Here is a 12,500-nt window from a genome sequence, read left to right on the forward strand (position 1 = left end):
CTCTCTCTCACTCTCTTTCTTTCTCTCTCTTTCTCTTCTTTCTCTCTCTCTGAGCTGACTCCTGTTTCTCTCCTTTATTCAGTACTGTATTGTCCACCACTACTCCTCTCTCTCCTCCACCCTCAGTCTCTCTTTCTGTTTCTCTCCACATTGGGTCCAGCATTGTCTCACGACACCCCTGTTGCTTAATCTTCTCCTACACATAGTCCAGACATTGGCTTAGCGTTGGACCAGCTGAGTCATTAACAGTGTTGATCTCTTCATCGGCGCCTGCCCCTCCCCCGTTACAGGAGTGACCAGTTGAACGTTGGCGACTACATCAAGTCGGTGAACGGCATCAACCTGACCAAGTTCCGGCATGACGAGATCATCAGCCTGCTGAAGAATGTGGGCGAGCGGGTGGTTCTGGAGGTGGAGTACGAGCTGCCCCCTGTCTGTGAGTACTGGAACTGCACCCATTCATCAACATCGCTCAGTGCCGAGCCTGGCTCATCCAGATGACCAGTGTGATTTTGGGCGCGTTCCCAGAACTAGCCACTGGAACTGCCCTTTCTCATTGGCCTCGGTTAGATGAAGGATTGTTATGTAGGTGGAGGTTTCAGACTTGGGGAGGTGATGGGGAGCTGAGGGCCTCAGGGCCTCCGTTGACCAGTCGTAAATCAGTCTACTTGAACAGTTGATGTGACAATATTTATGGCTGCTTGAAATCTGGACGTTTGAAATCTTTGGGCTGAGTCGAAGGAGAGATGCACTTAGTGTCCACAAACTGGGCTGGTGGACCGTCTCAGAGCTAATTAGTCATGCTCCTAAAGCTGCTTTTCCTACCAAATGTTTATTCTCTCGGACTTCACACAACCCCTGACAATGTGTGATAATGTGTGTGGGTCCTTATTGCCCATAATAAGTGATAATGTGTGTGTGTCCCTATTGCCCACAATGTGTGTAAGAGCATTTGTGTTTGACCTGGTGACAATGAGAAATGGCACAGTCTGGTAATAAGCAGGGCCTTCCTAGCACTTCTGCTTTTGGTCCTTATTCTACCAGAGTTGATAGACTGTATTGTTACCACAGCGGTGATGACAGCAGAGGAGACAAAAAGGGCTTCTGAGCTCTTTACAGTCAGGCTATATTACATTGTCTTCCTTGTAAAATGTGGCAAGATATATGCTCAGAGGAATACAATGTTCAAAATAAGTATTTACGCAGTATTTAAGTGCCGGAGTTGCTTCTATAGTTTCTGAATTGCACACCTGGTCCCTGATTGCGTAGAGCTAGGACATAAACATTGACACGGACATAAACATTCACATTCTTTTGTTGTAATGGGAATTGCAGTGTGGGTAAGATGGCCTAGCTAATGATACACTAAGTAGTAACTGATTGTATAGTTGCCTGTTGAAAAGACTGTGTGTTACAGTTTAAAGTATCTGCAAGTATCTGCATTCTCAGTACAGTAAATGAAAGTTTCAGATGACCAGCAGTGACGATGTTAGTGGCCTGTGTGTGTATTAAGAACAAAATTATTCATACCCCTGGTAAATATTGATTTAATGCTGATTTTGTCTTCATCAATATGTTTGTTCTGGCTGAAAATGACACTGTCACATGCCAAAAGTGTGTAAGACATTGTGGGAGAAACATGGAATTAAAAAAAGAATCTTTTTTAAAATTTTTATGAAAAATGGCATGTCCAAAATTATTCATACCCTTTTTAAATAATCAATGGAAATATTTTTATTTGCATTCGCAACTCTCAAAATGGTTCTTTTAATATCTACCAAGCCTCTCCATGTCTCCACAATGATTCTAGACCACACCTTTTTAACAGGAATCCGCGTTTTCAGTCAGGAACCACTAAATTTCTCTAAATGGATGACTTGGTCATCTTGGATGCTGATCATGGATCACTATTCTCCAAACATGCACAACTCAGCTTACCCTTTATAAGGGCACACCTGGACAAAGAATTTAGCTTTCGCTGGATTTTTTTTTTTTAAGCCAGGGACATGGTCTGAGATTGGCATAAAAAAGAAGCATTAAATTCCAATGACACCATGTCCATTTCAATTGTGGGGGTTAGGAAAGTATTATTTTGGGATGTTTTTCAACCAGGAGGACCTGGTGACCTTCTCAAAGTAAACGGTAGCACTAAAGCAAGAGGCTACACTAAGATTATGGAGGAAAAGATCTCCAGGCATCATTGGGCCATTAAACCATACAATGATCCAAAACATACAGCCAAACAAGGCAAGAAATAGTTAACAGAGAACAATATCCACATTTTTGAGTGGCCCAGCCAGGGTCCAGACCTTAATCAGTCAAAAAAGTGAGCACAAGGCCAAAGTGATGGCAAATAATCGTTCCTGCCTCAAAACCCAGATTGCTGCTAAAAAGGTGTGGTCTACAATCATTGTGGAGACATGGAGAGACTTGGTAGGTATTATAAGAACCATTTTGAGAGCTTTGATGGCAAATATAGATGTGTCTATTGATTATTTAAAAAGGGTATGAATAATTTTGGACATGCCATTTTTCCTAAAAAATTTAAAAAAAGATTTAAAAAATATGAATGAATAAATTTGTTTTTAACTGTATGTGTGTGTATATACAGTGTGTGTGTGTGTGTGTGTGTGTGTGTGTGTGTGTGTGTGTGTGTGTGTGTGTGTGTGTGTGTGTGTAGGTGTGTGTGTGTGTGTGTGACGTTGTTTGCTGTAACATGCTGCCTTGTTTCTCCACAGCTGTTCAAGGCTCAGGGGTGATGTTCAAAAATGTTGAGGTGACTCTACACAAGGAAGGCAACACATTTGGATTCGTCATCAGAGGTGTGTGTGTGTGTGTGTGTGTGTGTTTGTCTGTGTAATTCTGTGTGTCTGTATCTGTCGGTGTGTCTGTATGTCTGTGTATGCACATTTGTTCTCAGAAATGTGAAGGATGTAGTTGTGTTTCTACCTGTGCAGATAGCAATAAATGTAGAAATAAATCCCATATTTTCAATTTCCAGAATGTATGCTTGAGTGCATAAGCAACAGACTAGAGCTAATGAGGACAGGACATCAGCCTGTACACTGCACAAATTCAACACACACCTACATCAGCGTGTACACTGCACATATTCAACACACACCTACATCAATATTCAACACACACCTACATCAGCCTGTACACCGCACATATTCAACACACACCTACATCAGCCTGTACACTGCACATATTCAACACACACCTACATCAGCCTGTACACTGCACATATTCAACACACACCTACATCAGCCTGTACACCGCACATATTCAACACACATCTACATCAGCCTGTACACCGCACATATTCAACACACACCTACATCAGCCTGTACACCGCACATATTCAACACACACCTACATCAGCCTATACACTGCACATATTCAACACACACCTACATCAGCGTGTACACTGCACATATTCAACACACACCTACATCAGCCTGTACGCTGCACATATTCAACACACACCTACATCAGCGTGTACACTGCACATATTCAACACACACCTACATCAGCGTGTACACTGCACATATTCAACACACACCTACATCAGCCTGTACACTGCACATATTCAACACACACCTACATCAGCGTGTACACTGCACATATTCAACACACACCTACATCAGCGTGTACACTGCACATATTCAACACACACCTACATCAGCCTGTACACTGCACATATTCAACACACACCTACATCAGCGTGTACACTGCACATATTCAACACACACCTACATCAGCCTGTACACTGCACATATTCAACACACACCTACATCAGCGTGTACACTGCACATATTCAACACACCTACATCAGCCTGTACACTGCACATATTCAACACACACCTACATCAGCGTGTACACTGCACATATTCAACACACACCTGCTCTGTGCAACACAATCTCATCGCATAGCAACACCCCACACACCTGCTCTGTGCAGCACAATCTTATCGCATAGCAACACCCCACACACCTGCTCTGTGCAACACAATCTCATCGCATAGCAACACACCACACAGCTGCTCTGCGCAACACAATCTCATCGCATAGCAACACACCACACACCTGCTCTGCGCAATACAATCTCATCGCATAGCAACACTCCACACACCTGCTCTGTGCAGCACAATCTCATCGCATAGCAACACACCACAAACCTGCTCTGCGCAACACAATCTCATCGCATAGCAACACACCACACACCTGCTCTGCGCAACACAATCTCATCGCATAGCAACACTCCACACACCTGCTCTGTGCAGCACAATCTCATCGCATAGCAACACACCACACACCTGCTCTGCGCAACACAATCTCATCGCATAGCAACACACCACACACCTGCTCTGTGCAACACAATCTCATCGCATAGCAACACACCACACCACACACCTGCTCTGTTCAACACAATCTCATCACACAAGACAACACATACCTGCTCTGTGCAACACAATCTCATCATACAACACACACACACACACACACACCTGCTCTATGCAGCACAATCTCATCGCATAGCAACACACCACACACCTGCTCTGCGCAACACAATCTCATCGCATAGCAACACACCACACCACACACCTACTCTGTTCAACACAATATCATCACACAAGACAACACATACCTGCTCTGTGCAACACAATCTCATCATACAACACACACACACACCTGCTCTATGCAAAACAATCTCATCACACACACACACACACACACACACACCTGCTCTGTGCAACACAATCTCATAACACAACACACATTCACATCTGCTCTGTGCAACACACAATCTCATCACACAACATGAAAAAACATGAGCATTGATACAGGGGATGGATTTTCTGTCTCCGTTAACAGAAATGTAATGATCTTCTGTTTGATTATTAATGTGTTATTTAAGGTCTTGAAAATAAGCCTGCATTTATTTATTGACCAGGTTTATTTACAAGGTAGTGATGGGCAAATGAAGCTTTGGTGAACCACTAAACCACAGCAGTGTGAAGCTAGCAACACTAATGAAAAAATCCAATATGGCTGCCACATGTAGATTTTTCAACATAAAAGTCCTTACCCAAACCAGTATATGTAACCAAAAATATTGGTTTGCTAAGGACTTTTATGTTGAAAAATGTATGTGTGGCGGCCATCTTTTTGCTTTTCAGCTAGTGTCGCTAGGTTCACACTGCTGTGGTTCAGTGGTTCACCAAAGCTTCATTTGCCCATCACTATTACAAGGGTTGGTAAACCCAACCACAGCCAATTGTTACATTGGTTTAAACACAGATATTAACTCTGAATTGAGCCGAATTGAATATAAGGAATTTGAGTTGAATCTTTTGTAGATATTTCCCTTCCACTCAGCATTGTACACTCTTCATAAGTTGTAATTTTAAGTTGTCATGACACATCACAACAGTCAGTATCTGATGGAGTGACCATGTCATGTTGCAGTTATGTTGCAAACTTTGTCTCATTCTTTAGCTGTCATAGGATCAAGCAGAATGACACTGTTATATTGCAGGACATTAGTGATGAAATAATGATGACATTATTATATTTGTCTTACAACTGAGTGCTCAAGTAAAGTGTCGCCTTTGAGACATCTTCAAAAGAATGTAGATGTGTCCAGTCTAGATGTTTTAGGAAGTCATATAGACAGGGTGAATGTGCACAAATGGATGATGGGATATGAACTCCTGGCATTGGCTGTATCTCTGTAACTTCCTGAATAATGCATTTAATGGGCTTCTAGGCCTCCTTGTTTTAGATTCATCCATGAATAGTTTCTCAAAGAGGAACGTTTTCCGCCCCATCATCGGTGCGGGCATGGCGAAGAAAGGCGGAAATCATTTTTAACTCCGCATAGCCCCTGCCTCATCTGCATTTATTTGACTATATTTACGCGTGGCGTTGGCCCTTCATTGAAGCGCGGAAGAAGAAAGCGAGGGGTGTTCGGCTCAAAAACGGCAGAGTCGTTTGAAGACGGGAAGAAAGTTAACTTCAAGGTCGCGGACAGCCCTCCATATTTCAGCTGTACAAAACGAAAAAAGAGGAGAAAAAAAGAATATGTTCTGGTGGTTTCCACTTTCATCTTCGAAAGCTCGCATGAGAGTGCAGAGGCATCTAGAGTCTCAGACAGCCGCGGAAACCTCTGGAAAACCTGCACCATACCGTCGTAATTTCAAATGGCTGAACACTGAAGGCTATGTCTGTCTCGCTTTGTCAAAACAGTCGCTCCCCACCTGTATCTGATGTAAATGTGTCGGCACACACACCGTCGCGACAGATACATTTTCTCACCTGCTGTGAAGACAGGCACATCATACCGATGTATCGCCTGAAATATCAGACTCTCCCGTCGAGAAATGTGTTACATCAGGTACATCAGGTGTGGCATCAGAGAATACACAAAACATTTCTAATGTGACAGTTCTTCACTCTTCTTTTCAGATGACAAATAGCTCGCATACGCTAAATAGCTCTCAAACACTGCATATGAACGTTAAATAGCTTTCAAATACTGCATACGCTAAATAGCTCTCAAACACTGCATATGAACGTTAAATAGCTCTCAAACAGCCTACGCTAAATAGCTCTCAAATGCTGCATACACTAAAGCTCTCAGGACTCTGTTCCACTGATTTGAAGTTGTAACCATATTATGATGATAGTCAGATATCTACAGCAGGAAATCAGGTGAAGGCCTATTATAACCATGAAACATATTGTATGTCTCAAGATGAAACGGGTATTACAACCCTGTTAGATGACAGCCGTAGGCTTGAAGATCAAGAAAGAGTAGAGCAGTAGGCCTACAGCATGTTCAAATGTGGTGTGGTGTGTGTGTGTGTAGATCTTTATGTTTGTAGGTATGAACTATATGCATAAGTGTGTGTTCACATGGGTACATCATGTAGATTAACTGGAGTGCTGTTTCTGCAGGTGGTGCCCATGAAGACAGGAACAAATCCCGTCCCATTGTCATAACGACCATCAGACCAGGTGGTCCAGCAGACAGGTGAGATGGCTGCGTGCGTGCGTGCGTGCGTGCGTGCGTGCGTGCGTGCGTGCGTGCGTGCGTCCGTGCGTCCGAGTGTGTGTGTGTGTGTGTGTGTGTGTGTGTGTGTGTGTGTGTGTGTGTGTGTGTGTGTGTGTGTTGCATATACAACGGACCCTCTAGATTCCGACAGAAGCAAAAGAGCACCTACATAACTCTCCTACATAGAGCACCTCTCATAAAGCTCCTATAGGACGTGGTTCTGGCAGTACATCTTCCTAGTGGAAAAATCATTTATCCTGCATCTCTACACTCCCAGACAGAGAGTCCATCATTTACCCATCGCTGTCTGCTCAGAACCACACACACACATATTCAAAAAGGCCACAATTCTCACCATAAAACTGGATAAATTGGTCTGCACACGACCACTCCACCCTCACCTCCTCCCCTCCCCCGCTCCGCTCCCATCATTCAGAGGTGGGAATAAATTAGGCGTCTGTGTGTGTGTGTGTGTGTGTGTGTGTGTGTGTTACTGAACTGTATTGCTGCTAGGAGCGCTGTGCTGGTGCTGGTGCTGGGCGGGCGCCAGTGATTTCTCTGCGGCCGTATATTCCCCACTTCTGACCCTCCTTATTATTCTCCTCACACTCTTACTCCCTCAGCACCTCTTTTTCCTCCTCCCCCCTTCCTCTCCTCTCCTCTCTTCTCCTCTTCTTTCCTCCCCCTCTTCTTCCTCTCCTCCCCTCTCCTTTTCTCCCCCTCCCCCCTCCTCTTCTCTCCCCTCCTCTCCTCTCTTCTCCTCTCCTTTCCTCCTCCTCTCTTCATCTCCTCTCCTTTGCTTCTCTTTTCTCTTCTCCCTCCCATCAATATTCATCTTCCTCTATGCAAATCTTGCTCTTACTGGGAGAATATTCCAATTCCATGCTACAAAACACACACACACACACACACACAGACGTGAACATGTATGCATGGCATGCATACATAATCATTCAAACACACACACACAGAGAAGCTCAACGACCTCAACCATCTTCACTTCATAAGGTATGGATGTGTGTGTGTGTGTCTGTGTGAATGAGAGGAGATGGGGAGTGAGAGAGAGTCTGTGCGTGCGTGCGTGTGTGCGTGCGTGTGTGTGTTTGTTTATGTGTGTGTGTGTCTGTTGCTCTATCCAGCAGCAGCCAGACCGTGTCAGTGGCGGCCTTTAGAGTTAACCGGGTGAGAAACGACCCAGGTGTCCCAGCGTCCACACACACAGCCCGGGGGAGGGGGGTGGTGAAGCGGCTCATTGTCCAGGACAGGGCATCGATTCGGCCCTCGTAAGAGCCGAGAGGCTGTTAAGGGGAAGGGAGAGGCTGGGGGGGTTAGGATGGAGATGTCCCTTGCTCACTGACCAGCGGGCGGACGAGGTGATGGAGCGATGGGTACTTTAGGGAGCCGTTCAGGGATGGACGGCTGGAGATGTTATCCATTACGATAAAATCATACGAAGCAGGCTGAAGTGCCTCTCTGGGAGTCTGAAACATCCTGGCAAAGGTTCCGTCCTGCCCACATGCCCGAGAGATGATTCCAAAAATGATTCTTCCCTGTGCGCATTACATCATGCGACTGTCCACTCAAAGTGTTCCCATGGAAAGACATCCCTCTCTCTCTCTCTCTCTATCTCTCTCTCTCTCTCTCTCTCTCTCTCTTTCTCTCTCTCTTTCTCTCTCTCTCTCCATCTCCTCTCATTCCGCAGAAGCTTCCTCAGGTTTATCCATAGCAGCCTCTCATCTGCCGATTGGAGCTCAAGCTCCAGCAAGCCACTGATCGCCACCTAATGACTTATTAGGCTTTATCACCCAAACAATTATCTGACATGCTCGGCTGTTCCACTGTAATTCCATTCACTTCCATTTGAGCCGTAGCGTTCACTACCCCTCTGCACACAGCACAGTGACAATGGGCCCAAGCAGAGGGACAGGCGCGCCCAGCCAGAGAGACAGAGGCACCCAGGCAGAGCGACAGACGCCGGATTATATGAGCTCCTCTCGGCTCCCTCTCCTTTTATTGTGCTCTTGAACTCCGCAGACCTCCACTTGTTAGTGCGTTTGCTGGGTATTGTGTTTACTGGTAATTGTTTTGGAGAATGCCATAGGAAAACATTGTGTTCAGAAGGCCGTGTGTGTGTGTGAGTGTGTGTGTTTTTCATATCCCATCTGTCAGTCTTTGTAGTTGTTGCTTTGTGTTCTCTTTCTCTTTTTTGTTGTTTTTCTTTTAGTTTTTTTTTTTGTTTCTGCTGTTCCTCTTTCTCTGTAGCTTCTCTCTTCCTGTCTTTTCAAATTCGATTCTTTCCATTGTCCTCTCTCTTTTTGTCTTATTTCTTTCTCTCCCTCTCTCCCTCTCTCCCTCTCTCCATCTCTTTCTTCATTTTCCTGCCCCCACCCCGACCCCATGTCCCCTTCTCCCTTCCTCTAAAACGTCTCTGTCCCTGTCTGTCTCCCCCTGACTAATATATATCTCTCGCTCTCTCTCTCTCTCCCTCCCTCTCTCTCTTACTCTCTCTCTCCCTCTCTCTCTTTCTCTCTCTCTCTCTCTCCATCTCTCTCTCCCTATCTCTCCCTCTCTCTCTCTCTCTCCCTCTCTCTCTCTCTCTCTCTCTCTCTCTCTCTCTCTCTCTCTCTCTCTCTCTATCTATCTCTCTCTCTCTCTCTCTCTCTCTCTCTCTCTCTCTCTCTCTCTCTCTCTCTCTCAGGGAAGGCACCATTAAGCCTGGCGATCGGCTGCTGAGCATCGACGGCATCCGTCTCCATGGCACCTCACACGCCGAGGCCATGAGCATCCTCAAGCAGTGCGGCCAGGAGGCCACGCTGCTTATCGAGTACGACGTGTCAATCATGGGTGAGCGGGGGCCCCCCACGGCCAATCACATTCTCGTTCTTACCCTTTGGCCCGGCATAAGGGCTCCATCAGCCAGTCAAAGGCCTTACATCCCCGTGTCAGTTGTTAGCTCAAAGCATCAGTAATACAATGCACTGCCATGAGGCAGATGCCCAACATGTACACAGTGGCTTGGATACTAGTTGTCATATCATTGTTCTTGTCATATCTTATCAAGTTCAAGTATTTAGCAAATCCAAAGTGACCTAGAAAAGCATCCTAGTTTGGGAATTTCCTATCCTAGTCTGGGAATTTCCTATCCTAGTTTGGGAATTTCCTATCCTAGTCTGGGAATTTCCTATCCTAGTCTGGGAATTGATCCTGGGTCTACCTGTGGAAAAGAAATGAGTGATTCCATCCTTGTCCCACCAGCAGCAGGTCTCTCTGATTGGTTGCCTCCAGAGAGGCCACTTTGTAGCGTTTTTAAGCAGGCTAGTAAATCAAGAGCCTACCCCTGATCCTCACCATCCCCACAGGTACTGGCCATTGTTCGTGTGAACTTTGGTCCAATGAGTTATGATTAATCACCACTATGTGGATACTGTTTTTAGAATTGATTTACATTAAGTGTTAGTTAGTATAATTTGTATTTTAGTATATTTAGTATATTTTTTATCTTCTACTGTCCTTATTGCTTAGTTGTGTTTTTATATTATATACTTTTAATTACTTTTCCTGCTGTTAGTGAATGTGTGTGTGTTGTCTGTATGCTACTGAGACCTTGCATTTCCCCTGGGGATCAATAAAGTATCTATCTATCCATCTATTATAATAAAGGCCTTAGAGGCAGACTCAAAGGAAAGTCAAACTTGTGCTAGTTAGCATTGTCAGTACGACGACTGCAGGAAATGTGTGGAGTGTTGATTTTTAGAGTGCAGAGGAAATAATACTCTCTGGACTTTGAAAGCCTTGGCTCCGACTCTTTTAGAACGAGAGACACGGATTGATTAGTCACCTGGCATTTGAGGCCAGCTGGCCAAAATGTTTTCTCATTCAATACTGCTCTCCAGGTAGCTGGTAGAGTTTGAAGAAAGAAAGAAAGAGCATGAAGACATGGAGAAAGAGGAAAAAAAGACTGATATAGAGAGGGAGGGGAAGAGAGAGAAACTGAAAGAAGAGTGAGAGACTGAATTATATTATATATCCTGAAATATCTTTCTAATTGCCTATGTTGTTGTTATTTTATTGTGTGTGTGTGTGCGAGTGTGTGTATCGTATGAGGGTGCTGCAGCATGCCTTCGGTCAGGCTTCTATTGCAGCAGCTCCGTCTCTGATGGCTACAGAAGGAGGTTTTAATGATTAAGCCATTAGAGAAAACTAACACTTTATTCTGCAGCCCTGGTGGAGGGTCGATGCTGTCTTTTCATAGCAAAGTCCTGAATGTCAGAAAGAGAGAGAGAGAGAGAGAGAGAGGGGGGGGGCTGATTGAGCCGTAGAGTGCAAAATAAACACTAGCTAGCATACACAGATTGCGTGTGTGCGTGTGTGTGTGCGTGTGTGCATCCATGTGTGTGCGTGTGTATGTGTGTTTGCGCCTGCACGTTCATGCGTGTGTGTGTGTGTGTATGTGTGTGTGTAGATGAGAGAGGGCATGCCAGAAAATGACAAGAGGGAGGGAGCAATGAGGAGATGAAGATTTACAGATTCATAGAATGGGACAGGGGGAGAGAGATCACACACACACACACACACACACATGCACAAAGAGATCTTTGGAGCTTCACAGGACTGTGATCCGGAAGTAATTACTTTGTTCCCTGCTGAGGGCAGAAAACACACACACACACACACACACACACACACACACATTTTGTTTGTGTCTCTGCACCACTGGGGAATTTCTCCAACCCACCAAAGTCACTTTCTGTCAGAGAGAAAGGCGGAAGAGAATTTAAGAGAAAACTCTGACTCGACGATTGTTCCTTTCAAGATACCAGAAGCTTCCTCTATCTACTCTATTCATTTCAATTAAATCCTTCTCCTTTTTACTGGGTGTCCAAAGATAAACAGTAAATATACTACAGACCTTAGCCAAATGAGCTGGTATGGGCATCTTCATTTTAAACTTATAAAGGAACCATAGGGATGTTTGCAGATTAAATCAAACCTCATTGGGCTGATTTGTTCTTAATGGGCCCAGGAAGATCATGATGCAATAATCTTTGCCAACATAATGGATCCAGTTATGAGGAAATAGCTTCCACACCTACAGAGAAGGGAAAGCTCCACTGGCAAAGGCAGCCTGAGCTTCTAACGCCCAGATTCTTCTCCTTCGCCCCTTTCTCTCTCTCTCTCCCCCTGTTTTCAGCTTTATATCACAGGCTTTTTTAAAAGTCGATCATTACCCTCCCCTTCCAGCCATCGCTGTGCTTTTAGCTTGTTTTTTTTCACGCTCCCACAACCTCAGGCGCTCCCTCTGCCAGGACAGATTGATTATGTCTTTATTCTCTCAAAAGTCAAGACAAGACGCCGAAATGCACGAGCACATTCAATAATGCAACACCAAAAGCAACATACAGCTAGTCTCAACTCAAGAGAGGGGGAGGAAGAGGAGATG

At 44.8% G+C, this 12,500-nt stretch overlaps 1 protein-coding gene across 1 annotated transcript in view; it reads left to right on the forward strand.

The window, feature by feature from the left end:
• Nucleotides 1-12,500, forward strand: part of grip1 (glutamate receptor interacting protein 1) — a 120,187-nt gene that overhangs the window by 27,147 nt on the left and 80,540 nt on the right. Inside the window, 4 exon segments of the mRNA XM_076302621.1 lie at nucleotides 291-436; nucleotides 2,739-2,822; nucleotides 6,964-7,039; nucleotides 9,759-9,904. Coding sequence (XP_076158736.1) covers nucleotides 291-436; nucleotides 2,739-2,822; nucleotides 6,964-7,039; nucleotides 9,759-9,904 — 452 coding nt within the window.

This window comes from Alosa pseudoharengus, unplaced genomic scaffold, assembly GCF_046254945.1.
Source record: "Alosa pseudoharengus isolate Yale_2024_CS ecotype anadromous, Long Island Sound unplaced genomic scaffold, YU_APseudo_1.1 YU_APseudo_1.1_scf_24, whole genome shotgun sequence".
NCBI classification, from domain to species: Eukaryota; Metazoa; Chordata; class Actinopteri; order Clupeiformes; family Clupeidae; genus Alosa; species Alosa pseudoharengus.